This window comes from Canis lupus, chromosome 34 (genome assembly GCF_003254725.2).
Source record: "Canis lupus dingo isolate Sandy chromosome 34, ASM325472v2, whole genome shotgun sequence".
Classification (NCBI taxonomy): domain Eukaryota; kingdom Metazoa; phylum Chordata; class Mammalia; order Carnivora; family Canidae; genus Canis; species Canis lupus.
The window spans coordinates 3,008,760-3,022,838 of NC_064276.1; the positions used below are offsets into that span (position 1 = coordinate 3,008,760).

At 42.1% G+C, this 14,079-nt stretch overlaps 1 protein-coding gene across 5 annotated transcripts in view; it reads left to right on the forward strand.

The window, feature by feature from the left end:
* The window catches only part of CTNND2 (catenin delta 2), a 924,458-nt gene that overhangs the window by 532,693 nt on the left and 377,686 nt on the right, over positions 1–14,079 (forward strand). For all 5 annotated transcript variants that reach the window (XM_025451313.3, XM_025451315.3, XM_025451314.3 and 2 more), the window contains one exon: positions 10,175–10,369. In XM_025451313.3, coding sequence (XP_025307098.1) covers positions 10,175–10,369 — 195 coding nt within the window. The remainder of the gene's footprint in view (positions 1–10,174; positions 10,370–14,079) is intronic.

The window sequence follows — 14,079 nt, forward strand, 5'->3', positions numbered from 1 at the left end:
TCTCTGTGTTTCTCATGAATGAATAAATAAAAATCCTCAAAAAAGAAAAAGATTTTATTTAAAAATAAAATCTATGCCCCACATGGGGCTCAAACTTGCTACCCCAAGTTCGAGAATCACATGCTCTACCGGCCAGGCACCCTTCAACAAATATTTTTGACTGACTACTGTAAAACTAGTTATGGGTGCAAGTGTTACATCCCATTGATAACTGGAAATCATCCTTAACATAGAAAGAGGAACACAGAGAGATACCAGGTTCTCCCCAGAATGAGTGAACCATTCAAAACTTACCAACATGAGATGCCCGGGTGGCTCAGAGGTTGAGCGTCTGCCTCCAGCTCAGGGCCTGATCCCTGGATCCAGGACCAAGTCCCACATCAGGCTCCTTGCATGGGGCCTGCTTCTCCCTCTGCCTGTGTCTCTGACTCTCTCTCTGTGTCTTTCATGAATAAATAAATAAAATCTTAAAAAAAAAAAAAAAAAAAACCTTACCAACAGTTACCAGAGAGATTTGGTTCAATGAATATTGAACCACCTGTAAGATCAAATGTCTACTTCCTCACTTCTGAGTTTCCCAGTTCTTGGGAAAGTGGCTTCCTGTGATTTTTAGGTTTTGGTTGCAGCATTAACAGAGGCAAGGACAGCAGTCCGTGGAATGCCACAGGCTCACCTATAGAGCTAGCTAGCAGCTCTTTGTGTGTAGCTCTAGAGAAGAGATCACAAAAACAGATAATGCCTATTCTGTGGTGCCTATTCTGTGGTATTCTGTATACTGAGGACCTGCCCAGAATCCTGTAGGTAGAGACTTGGCAGCAAAGAAAACCATTAATTATTTTGATTGAGTGGGTTTTACTGGTCCCTCAAATTTCTGCTTGCTACGTAAATATCTTCAAAAGACCTGATAGTGTTGAATTTTCCACCCGGGCTTCCTAGATGGTGCCTGGGCACACGAGTGTTATGCTATTACAGAGGTCCTATGGCCATTCTGAACCTCAAATGATGTCTGCATTTCCTGATGTTTCTGACTTGGGCCTTTGAGCTCTCATAGAATGGATTAATACTGCGATAAAGTAAAAACTCCCTTACAAGATAAGCTTCATTTTAATGACTGATGCAGAAAAGGAAAGTCTGTATATGTTTCTCTTTAGAATGAAGAAAATGTACACACACACGTACCCAGTCAGGTCTTGTGCTCAGCTGGTTAGAAGCATATAATACTACAGTCCCCTCCATGGCTGAGCCAATTAGTTGGCTATTGTTGACATGACCACAAAAGCCCCCTTCACCTTGACAGCCTTCTAGCAAATATGTAGTATTTGTTTTGCTCTACAAGAGTCAACACAGATCGATTTCTATACTGGAAAAGCATCACCTGAATCACTGTCAAGCTATACAAATTGGTAGTTTAGTAGTAACTTCTCTGATTAAAGAGAATGGTTGGATGAAAACTGGGATGGGGGAATCGTAACTATACATAGGTCCCATCAGAGGTGCTTTGTATGAGGGAATTAATGTTTTAATAAATGTAACTGGTATATAAATGATAGTTATGCATATGTAATGTAGTTACTAATTGGATTCTAAAACACAAATACAGTTATTAAGGCCTTTAAGCATAAAAGAATCAAGGAAAAATTTTAATCCTCCTCAAGGCTGTTTATTACACAACATAATGTCTCTTCTCAAACTCCTTTTTTATATGCTGAATATTATGTCGAGTAAAATGATGAAAGTTTTATAAAGTGTTGATACAAGGAATTTATAAAATGTAAATATAGAGCATGAGTAATCTATGAAGCAGTTTACTTGCCATTTTTCCCCCATAAATTATATCAAAAGTCAGTGGTATCTTCTGAAATTATCACCAGAGCCTCTCTGTGGGTGTTAGTAGGATATATAAAGGAGTAGGGAAGTGATATGGAGAGAATACATTTTAATTTTGCATTATAAAAGCTAAATAATTTCTAAAAAGGAATTTGTACAGCCTATCTATGGTATAGCTAAGACAGTCTGATTTTTTTTAAAAAGGCCTGTGTTTGAGATGCAAACCATCTTTAGTTCAGGTATATTGCGAAATTATTTGAACCACCTAATGAAGGAAACTACTTAAGTCCACTTTTGTCTGATAAAGCCTTTCTCCTGTCTATACTTTGAGAATTTCATCTGTGCCCTTTGATGGGCACATACAACAAAAATGAAAACTCAGCTTCAGTTACGAGATTTCTGGTCCTTTGAGCCAAAGTTTGTCCAGCTTTGCATCTCAACAAAAAAAAGATGCGTCCGGAGCACCTTGTTCTGGCTTCTCTCCATGGAAGTATCCATAATTATCCATAGTAATTAGGTCCTGAAGCCAGACCACAGATGTACTGTTCGTGTATTGCACTGATGGGGTATTGAGAAGCAGCTGTCGAGAAATAAAATGACACTCTGTGAATTTTATCTGCCTTGTTGATAGAGAAGAGTATCTGTGTGAATATGAGATTGGCCATTAAAAACTCTGGTAAGTGACTAATTAATAAAGCACCAAATCATAGATTGTTCAGCATACTAGTTAATTAGGACAATAAGATAGTGGAGAGCCTGGCTCCTGGTTCATTCTACCCAGAACACGGCTGCCAAAAGCTCTCAGGGTGGAGAAATGGGGTTAGACGCAAATTTTAAGCAGGAGCCCCCTCCTGGGTAAAAATTAACATTCACAGATTAAACTTGTTTACAAGTTAATGTCAAAAGACTTTAATTACAAGTCTGATCACATTATGTTGCCCTTTTTACAGATATTACAATTCCTCCCTGCTAATTTCTTATCTGCCCAGTGTCAGCTGAGAAGGCTGGTGGTGTCCGGATTGAGTGTTTCAAGGAGTCATTCTATCAGCTTCTTCGGGACTCTCATTTGAATGGTTGTGGTTACACTGAAGTTCTTTTCAGAAAGATTCCTAAGTGTTCACAGAATATGTGATTATCACTTCAAGGCCCCCACCCTCACCTGAAGTGGAAAGTCAGGCAACCCTCAGCCCAAATGTCCCTTCCCAGAACTCACACTGGGTCCAACCCAAACACATTGTCTGGAGACCCACAGAACTGTGAGAAATGGGAAAAGCAGGAAGTGCCTTGCAGTCTAGGCATGTAAGCAGTCTGTGAACTTGGGGCGGGCGGGGGGCGGGGGGCGGTCTTCCCAAACAGGAGGTTAATTGCAGAGCAGTATTTAGCACACCTCAGACAAAACTGTCTTATACTCTTTCTATCCTCAAAGGTATTGCTGCCTCCCTGCAAAGTTCAGAAACTACACCTCCCTCCAAGAAACACCTCCCCCCCGCCACATTCAAGAATGGATATTTCCATTTCCAATGAATGTTTTAAATCTCTAGCCTTAGGGGTTCTGCTGAGGACCAAATCTTGACATGTACTCCTCAAGACCGCAAATCTACCAGGCCTGAACGTAACCATCCAGAGCTAGATACCTTCTTAGGGACATCTAAGGAGTGGTTGAGCTCTTCTGCTCCCTTGGGCCCATCCCCTCAGGCCCTAACACAGTAGTCTAGAGTGGCCTCCAGCATCAATACTATGAACAAGGCTTCTAGGTGAACACCATGTACGTGCTCCCATAGCGAAGAAGCACCGAGCTGAGCCCTTATATAGGTGTGTGCTTATGGCAATGCTGGGAACCTAGATACCTGCTTCCCCAGAATCCACCATGAAGCATAGCCATAGCAGCAAAAACAGTCTAGTCCACCCGTATCCAAAAAGTCTGCCCTACATAGGACAGATGGGTTTTTTTCCCCTAGGAGTTAGCCTACTCACAAAGGCTTTTACGTGCCTTTTAGCGTCTGGGCCTCAGCCACCTAAAGCTAAGATCAGCCACCTTGCAGCAGCCCACATTGGCCAAGACAGCCCATGGCAGTCAGTACGATGCCCCCATGTGCTGGCCAGCACAGCCACATGCTGAAGCCAGGTTCCGGTGCGCCCTCTGGGACCCCATTAGCATGGTCAACATCTGGCTACACCCTTAGCCTACACATTTGTTGAGGCACTCATGTCTGCTTAATACGGCAGGGAGAAATAAGGAATCAGTGTGTCTGTCTCCAGGGCTTCAGAAGGATGCTAAAGTTGAAGTCCTCTGGCAACCAAGGTATGTGCCCATAGCTAAATCAGTATGTCCTGGCTTCTCAGAGGAGGGTCTGCAGTCCAGCAACACCAGCATTGGCAGAAAACTTATGAAAAATGAGCAGAGCCTCAACACCCCCCACCCCTACTTACTGAGTCAGAACTGAAATTTTAATCAGGGGGCTCATGCTGATGGCATTTGGAGAAGCCCTCACATACATGGATTGTTCATTTGGAGCTACTCTTTACCTACCCTGAGATAAACCAAAAGCAGATAACAAGGACAGGTACCAAACCACCATTTACCTAGTGTGTTTCACTAGCAGTAGTGCCATCTTTGACAAGTGTGTTTCCACAGTGGATAGTACACCATTCACTTCACTGCAGACACAGAGGCCACACATGCTTTTAACTGCAAATAAGCAGAGAAAAGGTCCATCCTAAGAATGCAAAGCTCTCAGACTCCCCATTACTCATTGTACCCTGTTACCACTGTCTCATTACTTTCCACATGCCTGCCTGTCATGAAAGGAATTGAAAAAGAGAAGCCTGTTTTTCTAACAGCTTGGGAAGAAATGGTTAGAAAATCCAAGAATGAGGGACACCTGCTATTATAGGAGACAAAATCCCATGGGCACACTTATTGTTGCTTCCTGACCAAGTGATTTTCACTTTTAAATTATTCTCAGTGGAAAGTATTTGAGTCCCAATAGATTACAGTATTCATTTGGTAAAAGGTGTGGTGAGGTTTCATAATTACATTAAGTTGTATTGGAGAGCTCATCATAAAGTTACAGGAACAAATCCTGTGTTTTTTTTTTTTAAATTTTTTATTTATTTATGATAGTCACAGAGAGAGAGAGAGAGGCAGAGACACAGGCAGAGGGAGAAGCAGGCTCCATGCACCGGGAGCCCGACGTGGGATTCGATCCCGGGTCTCCAGGATCGCGCCCTGGGCCAAAGGCAGGCGCCAAACCACTGCGCCACCCAGGGATCCCAAATCCTGTGTTTTGTACCTTGTCAGAGACTGCATGAGCATTCAAGTTATTTGTGATAGCGGTGAAGTTACCATAATATATAAAAATCTAGGACTTATGAAGTAGGTGAAACAGGAGGGCATTTTCTAAAGCTTTCCAAAATAGACTTTACATAGAACCATCTTATATCATCAGATGGCCCTCTTACATTGAAATTATTAGACTACAATGCAGATTTTGTCATTGGATTTATATGAATTAAGAGTCTCCCTTCTGGGATGCCTGGGTGGCTCAGCGGTTGAACGGCTGCCTTCAGCTCAGGGCATGATCCTGAGTCCCGGGATCGAGTCCCACATCAGGCTCCTTGCGAGGAGCCTGCTTATCCCCCTGCCTGTGTCTCTGCCTCTCTCTGTGTGTCTCTCATAAATAAATAAAATCTTAAGAAAAAAAAGAGTCTCCCTTCCAAACATCAGTCTGACTATGGCTCATAGCCTGTATAGGAAATATGTTCATGTATTTTAACATTTACAACAACATGAGATAAGATGTCAAACTAATTCAGTGAATTAATGATCATTTGCAAATGGTATTTAGCACATGGACTCGACTCAAGATACTTAGGAAATCCTTTTGGGGTCCTTTAAAAACTGAAATTACCTTGTGAATAAGCATAGGAGCAGGAGGTAGATTTTGGAATTTTGATTTGAGTCAAAAGCAAAAACCAAGAATTAAACAAGTAAGTCTTTATTATGGCAAGGTATTCCTTAGCTCTAAGATGTAATATGTGTATCTTTCAGCAATTTGCTTAGCAATATTTATGATATAATATGGTTAACCAAAACTGTTTTTGTTTCTAAAAGTGTTTATTTGTTGATATCATTTTTCCCTTTTGAGTTTAATGACAAATATCAAGCCAGAAATTTTAAGAGGTTCAAAATCCACAGAATAACTCTTCCAAAGCCATAGACTGTCACAGAGCGCAGGCTCCCTACCTGCATGGGCCGTGCTGGCTGGCCACGGCGCTCAGTGATGTCAGCATATCACTGAGCCCTGAAATCAGGACTAAGCAAAGGAAAAAGTGCTGTGGGAATTTGCGAGGGGAAATTCTATGCCAGAAACCACAGTTCTCTTTGGAAGTTTTCTTCTGCCCTTCCAAGATGTAGTTCCACTACTAAACATCAGTGAAGGAACTAGATTCACAATTTTTAAGAAACCTGAATTCCTAGATTTTACTTTGGACTTCTCATCATAGCACGGGGAGTTCATAGCTCTTCTTGAGCACAGTTCTTTATCTCAGAAATGAAAACACTGTTTCTGTCACCTGTTCACACACACACTGAGTCAGCTTGCTCTGGCCCACTGACCTCTGTGTCATTTAGGTCTTCATTTTTCTCCTTCTGTTTCTTTGCTTCTGGGCATTTGAAGCTGGCTCCCAGATTTGAAGAGCAGATCAATGGCAGTGTGTGCTTAAGAACCTAATATTAATATATCCAAATGAAAACACACCAACATTTATTTCTTTGCAAAAGCAAGTGAATTCACAGTAAAGGGTCATCAATTATATAGTATAGAAATAAAAGAATGCAAATGACCCCAACAAAAACCTGTCTGGTAAAGTAATTGACATAATATACTAATAAATTCTATTATTTGAAGAAAACAAGAAATGACAGATTGAATGTTGCAACACATTAGATATTTGTCTCTTTCTTTTAAATATGCCTATCTCCTCTCTCCATATTTTTCCTAAAATAATGGTCTCTCAGTGTGATCTCAGTAAAATCCTGAGGTGAAGTGTTGCCCATTAAACACACATTACCTCTCCCTGCTCAGATGGACCAAGTCTGAATCTTTTAGTGTTGTGTCCAGCAATCAGCCTTTCAGAGAGTTCCTCAGATGATTCTTAAGAAAGCAAATGAAAATTTGAGAATTAACCATGTTCTGAGGAATAAAAATCCAAAGGCTGAGTGTGTGTTGTGTGTGTGTGTGTATGTGTGTTTGAGCTAAATCTTCGGTTGTAGAGCTCTCATGAACTTCTTTTATGTGTGATCGTCCATTGAATATTCCAAATGCCTTTAATAAAAATGTGGTTGCTGGGATTGTGAAATTTTGAGTTAAAAAGAAAATCTGTTCAGTTCTTACATCCAGTTGGAGTCTGAACTCATAAAGAGCCCATACACGAACTGTGTTTCTTTTTAAAGACTATGGATTAAGTAGGTCGTCATAAAATCACTTCTATAAAGATCATGAATTGAATGAGGGCCTTTGCTCTTCTTGCCGCTGGTTCCCTCTGAGACAGTAGATCTTCCTCCAGTATGGCTCTTTGAAGTTTTCTGCTGAAATGCCAGATAAGCCAAAAGAGCTTTCTTGACCACCTTATCGAAACAGTATTTTCCTACCAACACTTTGCTCTCCCCTTAACCCTACTTCACTTTTCTTCAGTACCTTTATCTCTGTATGTGCTTGAATATGATGACTTCTTTTCAAGGCCAGGGACCTTGTTTGCCTTCAGCACCCTAGTGTCCTCAATTTCTTGAAGTTGCCCAGACAGCCAGTAAATACGTGTTGAATGAATTAATCTGTTGATTAGTAAGAATTAGCTGGTGCATATAAACAACACATATAAAACTCAGCATGTAGAAATTTATTTGCATATCACTCTAGAAATGATAAATTTATAAATGATAAATAAATTATATTATAAATGATAAATTTATAAATGATAAATGATAAATAAATTATATTTCTGGTCAGATGAAAACAGTGCCTGCTGGACTGACCCAAAGAAGGTGTGATGTGGAGGAATGAGACCAGCCCTCTCAGCGTTATGATCATTGCCCATGTCAAGGGCTCCTGCAGATCTGTTGCTGGCTTCCTCCTGGATTAGCAAATGTTTGTTAGCATTGATTTGTAGGTTTAATTTAAGGATTGGACCTCTTCTTGGACATTAAGTCCTCTTGGACTTAATTCATTGCTTCGATCTTTGCAATCATCCTTTAAAAATCAACACTAAGGTAGACTTTAAGATTCTTGCTCCTTGCCTAGGGCGCTTGGTCACTAATGTCTGATTCACAGCTCTAATCCAGATTTCCTCATGTGCAGTTAATGCTTGTAATAAAATATTTTCACATGGCCCTCAGATCTTGTCACCATTCAGAAGATCATCAGGTCCTCTTGTTGCTCGCTGTTGGGTGTTTTTAGAGACATAGAATCAAGGAATGGTGATAAAGTTACAACTCTAAATCTACCAGTGATGGATAACTTTATTTAACTCTACAACATTTGGATATGACTATTTCCTTGCTTTTACATTTGTAAGTCTTTGGCAATATTATCAAAGCCTCCAGAAGAAGGAAGAATTGACAGCAGGAACTCAAGGCAGAGCATACTTAAATATATTCCTGGAAAATATGAACATGAGATAATATTCAGTGTGATGTTGGCATTTGATAAATCAGATGCAATGAACCTAATTATGCAAAACAGTTATTTTGAATCTATCATTCATCTGAACGCCATCTAAATCAGAATTTATTTAATTACTAGCAAAGGGAAAGGTAAGGAACTTGTTTGCTCTATTCCTTCCCTTTCCTCAAAACATTCAGTAATTTTTATTAACGCTGAATTCATAGAATCCCCAGCACTGTCTCAATCATCCAGAAATGTTCCTTTTGTTAATTTAAATTTAAAACAGCCTGCATAAAAGATGCCAGTAAAACATGTATTTAACGGCCAGCAATTTCAGAACATTTGAATGGATTTTTCTTCAAAGATTCTAGATGAGAATATGAAAATCTTTGGGGTTACCTGAGCATTGAGGCCCTGAACGTTGAAAATTTGGGCTCTAAAGGAGCCACCAGGGAAAGCCTTGGACCAGCAGACAGAGTTGCCCACAAACACCACCCAAACTCTGTTGCCTAGACTGGAATGGAGAGCTCCAAATTCGGGCTATTTAGAGACAATAGACAGTTAAATCCCAGCACACCACGTGAATCTTAGCTTTGAAGATTTAGCTGAAAGATCTTTCCTCAAAGCAGCTGTTTTCCACTCACCATCATAGCTAACCATCTCTCCTGCTGCCCCACACCCTTCCTTGTCCTGCGGTGTCCTCCACCCCATCTGCCCCAGTGGAGGTGATTCTCCCGGCATGTGGGCGCCTATGATTCTGACCATACCTCCGGGGGAATATGGGCTCTTAATCAACATCTTCTCTTCTGTGTGTCATCAGCCCCTTGGCCCTCACAGAATGCTCTTTGCTCACAACTGCAGAGGTTCCCCGGTCCACAGCAGGGGCTCCCCGGTCCACAGCAGCACTTCAAAGCAACACCTCTCCCAATGCACTGCAGCCAAAGGACACAGATAAGGAGTTACAGATACTGCAAAGCGAGTGACACAGAGCCTCAACTTATAAATTAAACCAGTGAGGGCCGTTTGTACCTCTTTCAGAAGAAGGGAAACTAAATGCAGGTGCTTCAATCTGGAGGGTAGGAGGAGGAGGGTAGCCTGAAACCCAATTTCTTTAAAATCTGCTTCTCTTGGAAATTTAGGCTTATAGGTTGTAAGTTGGTTCTAAGACCAAACATTTTGGTTCATTCATTGTCCAGGAAAAAACTGCTGATGAGAATCCCGCTTCACTTTTCAGGAACACCATCAAGATGGCTTGCCAGCAGGGCTTTTCATTTGCTTATCATTTTAAATAATCATTCCTGCTGCAAAATTTTAAGGTGCGGGGACTGGGGGATAATAAGAGGTTTCTGGGTCTGACTTGTCTGTCTGATTCCTTTAGTGAGGAAGCCGGCCACGTTTGTTCGGCTGAGAGAACTGATGTCTTGCTGGCCCTGTGCGGGGTGAATTTATCTCAGAATCATGATCATCCTTACAGGGAGATCAGGTTTGGGAGCAGAGCGAGGCAGCTGGGTGATGCCGATAAGCTGATTAGCTCGACATATTGCTGCCATTTCATGTTACTCATTTGATTTTCTGCAGATTTCAACATGTCTGTGCAAAAAAACCAAATTCAAATATGGCTTTGATAAAACAAGTTCTGTTTGAATGTCGGTTGGGTCTTAATGTCGCCTGCTGATTTCTTCCAGCTGGGTCCCGGGCGTCGTACAGCAGCCAGCATGGCCACCTGGGCCCCGAGCTGCGGGCCCTGCAGTCCCCGGAGCACCACATAGACCCCATCTACGAGGACCGCGTCTATCAGAAGCCCCCCATGAGGAGTCTCAGCCAGAGCCAGGGGGACCCTCTGCCGCCAGCACACAGCGGCACCTACCGCCAGAGCACAGGTGTGTATCCAGGACCGCCAGAGCAGGTGGGCGTGCGCGGACCTCATGAGAGGGCCGTGTATGTGCGTGTGTGAGAGTGTGTGTGTGTGTGTGTGTGTGTGTGTGAGTGTGGGCATCCATCCAGGTCCTCTGCTCACAAGCATCGTGGCCTGCTTCTGTCATCGGTGTCTGTGATGCTAATGAGAGAAGCCAAGTAGGACTTGTTTAGCCACCTGAGGATATTTTAAATGAAAGAACTTCAATGGGTGTCATAAGTTTCTTTGGTCTAACAGGCAAATTGAAAGAAGGAGTGCTAATTTTCTGTATGTCATCATTAACATATGTACTGAACATAAGTACTCCCTACAAAGCATTGTCTTTATACAGGACTTAAAAGGCATGTGCCTAATACGGGTGAGTGTTCTGTAATGATAGCCTACCTATTTGGCAAGCTTAGGGTTCACATATTTACTAAGAAAGAAGCATACCTTGCAGGGCAAACTGAGAATTTACTTCATAAACACTATGAGGTTGAATCATATGAAAACTATTATTTAAAGGTCGAATATCGACAGTTGCATATGACTCAATCAACCGTAGGGCTCTTCTGGATTAAATATATATTTTGAATTGAACACAGCCTCAGGCTGCAATGAAGAAAGGCAAGTGTTTTCCAGAATATGTTGCCATTTGCAAAATAACTGATCACATGTCCTGATTAAATGTGCTAGAGAGCATTCATCTAACTACAAAATTGATATAATTAAGATGTGGAGAACTACACTTATTATAAAGCCTCCCATTGCTAAGTAAACTTAGAAAATATCATGCTGCTGGTTTGCACACAGCAGAGCCCTGTCCTTCCATTCAAATCATCCATGCTACCCCCAAGCAGGGCTTGAGGCGTGGGAAAACTGAAGCCCTTGTCCAGAGCTTGGCACGCAAGGCCCTGCATCTCAGATCGTGGTAACTTCCAGTTACCACAAAGTAGAACACAGCAATTTTGTTAACTGCATTATGATACTAAATTACACGTTTTGGAATCCAGGCAAGCTAAGGTGCTTTTATGGTTGATTATTGATATTTATGTTTCAGGATTTCACTGCATCATAAGAAAGACACAAAATACTCTTTCTTTTATTTTTGACATCATAAATGCCATCTGATGTTAATAATACATATCTTGGTTTAGATGCAAAAGAATACCCATTTATTCTTCTGTCAGAATTCTCTCATCACCCTGCTAGAACCATTCCAGTCTGAGGCTGAGCTATTTTAATGTTGGTTGGTCACATAGTATTAACCGAGGTAATTTTATTTCCACGAACCCCTCATAAGAAACCACGATAATCTCTGTGATGTTCAGTATGTGATTTGCATAAACACTGACAACAAAAGGGATTATGTTGATTCTCTGTCCTGTATTCATAGGCTCTTAGAATTATCTTTTACTAATAAACTTCTGGGGGTTTCATACAAATTTATCTACAATAAGAAAAAAATACTTCATTCTTCTATGGCAGGTTAAAAACTATGGAAGATATTCACAATTAAGAAAACAAATTAAAACAAAACAAAACAAAACTGCTGTTTTCTCTTAAGCCAGGGGTCTGCAAACTCTAGCTATGGTTCAAATCCAGCTGGCCACCTATTTTAATACTGCTCATGAGCTAAATATAATTATTACATTTTTAAACGGTTTTTGATTAAAAGATGGATAATATTTTCTGATATGTAGAAGTGCTATGAAATCCAAATTTCAGTCTATAAATAAAGTTACTGGAATCCAGCTACGCCCATTTGTCCCCGTATCGTTTGTAGCTGCTTCCGTGCTGTAGCAGCTGACTGGAGTAGTGGCAGAGACCATCTGGTTGGTAAAGCTGAGAATGTTTGCTTTCTGGCTCTTTCTGGAAACGTTTGTGGACCCCTGCTCTAAGCCGTCAGTGGAGCGCCATGCTGCATGAAGGAACGAGGGTTTCAGCCCTTCCTGTGAGAGAAAGCAGCAGTGTCCTCTAAATGCATCAAAGAGGAAAGCCTGTTTGCCTGGGTTTTCTCACTAACAGTGTCAGAGAGCTGCTGAGGTTGTGACCTCCAGACGCCCCAGCCTGCCTTTTTTGAACTTGAGGCACTTTTGAGGAAATCTTCTGATTTATGCAACAATATGGAAATTCCCAGAAACGCCTGGATGGTCTCTTGGGATGAGAGGTGGGGAGAAGCCACCTCTCTCCAGCCCCTAAGTAAAGCCACAGGTTCTCTGCCCCCTGCACCTGCTCAGGTCACTCAGTGACCTACGCTGACTAAACGTAACATAAAATAACATTCTAAGCTGCTTTCCCATATCCAGGAGGTTATTTTTTGCATTGGTGTGGTACACACCCCACACTGGAGACCTCTGATGCAGAACTTTTAGAGATTTCCAGGGTCAGAGCAAATACGCCAATTTCTTGAGAGAAGAGGACAAGCTCTTATCGGGCCTGTTAGACGTGAAGTATTCAAGGGCCACTGACTTCTGGCTCATATGTGTGACTGAGGTGGTTTGAACAACCAGTCTCATGTCTCAGCCATTGAGTGGCAGGGCACTGGCTAGAGTTCCTCCAGTTTGGCCTCTCAGGCACTTCCAGATGATACTTCACGGAGGGTCTGCGAGGAGGATTGAAGGTCAGTTGCTCTTGTTCAAGGAGTCAACACTCAGGATGAAGACAAATGTACTTGCCTAAAACATTAAGGGAATTACTGGATAGTGCTGTACAGTCAAGCAGGTGAGACAGGAAGATAAAAGCATGTAGCGTGTCATAACTTTCAGGGATTGTTCTAAATTCTTTCAGTTTATTCTCAAATCTCAGAACCACCCCATAGAGGATCTGGTGATATGATGCTCACTCAGAATGCTGAGGCCCAGAGATGTTAAGTCACCTTCTCAAGGTTACACAGGTTGTATGGAACCAGTCTTGTAACCTTCACACCCAGGAGCTTTGCCCTGGGACCTGGACTCAAGACAGTCATCTTGGTTGAGACCCTATTTGTAAAAGCCATCATTTAAAAAGAAAAGACACACTCATCCATTTCCAACATGGGTTTTGTATCCTGTTAATCAGGTAGTATCTGTTGAAGACTTGCCATGTGCTAGATGCACTGGCAGGTCCACAGAATCTTCTGTCTACTTCTTGTCCTCAAGTGTGCTCCATTTCCTTTCACAATAGGACACAAACATACAGAAATTAACTGCTGGTGGAAGGCAATACCTTAAAGGTCAGAAAATTCCAGATACAACTGAAGACAGTGTATTAATAAAAACACTAAACAACACATGGTATCTTTTGCATTCCCAGATAACCTGTAACTCCTGATTATGTTAGACGAGATCCCTGGTAGCCCCCCAGCCCGGCTCAAGGCCAGCCGCCTTCCTCTGTTTCTCGGAAGGGAGCAGAGGCTTGGCAAGTGCGTGTTTGTCACGTGCGTCCCCCCTTGGCCATTCAGTGCTGCAGCCGTGCTCCCTGCTGGCTCTGGGCCCTGGACCCTGCTCTGGGGCCACTCTCCCCTCCCTGCCCGGTGTGGCCCTGCGCTGACCCCATCCCTGCCCCTCCCTGCCCCAAACGCCACGAAGGCTTCCTGTGTTCTAGACTCTTCTGGAACCGAGAGATACAAAGGGAGATGACAGAGAAGATCAGGAAGCAGCCGTAGACATTGACGCTGAAACCCCTCAGAGCTTTGGAAATTTCCTCACCTGAGGC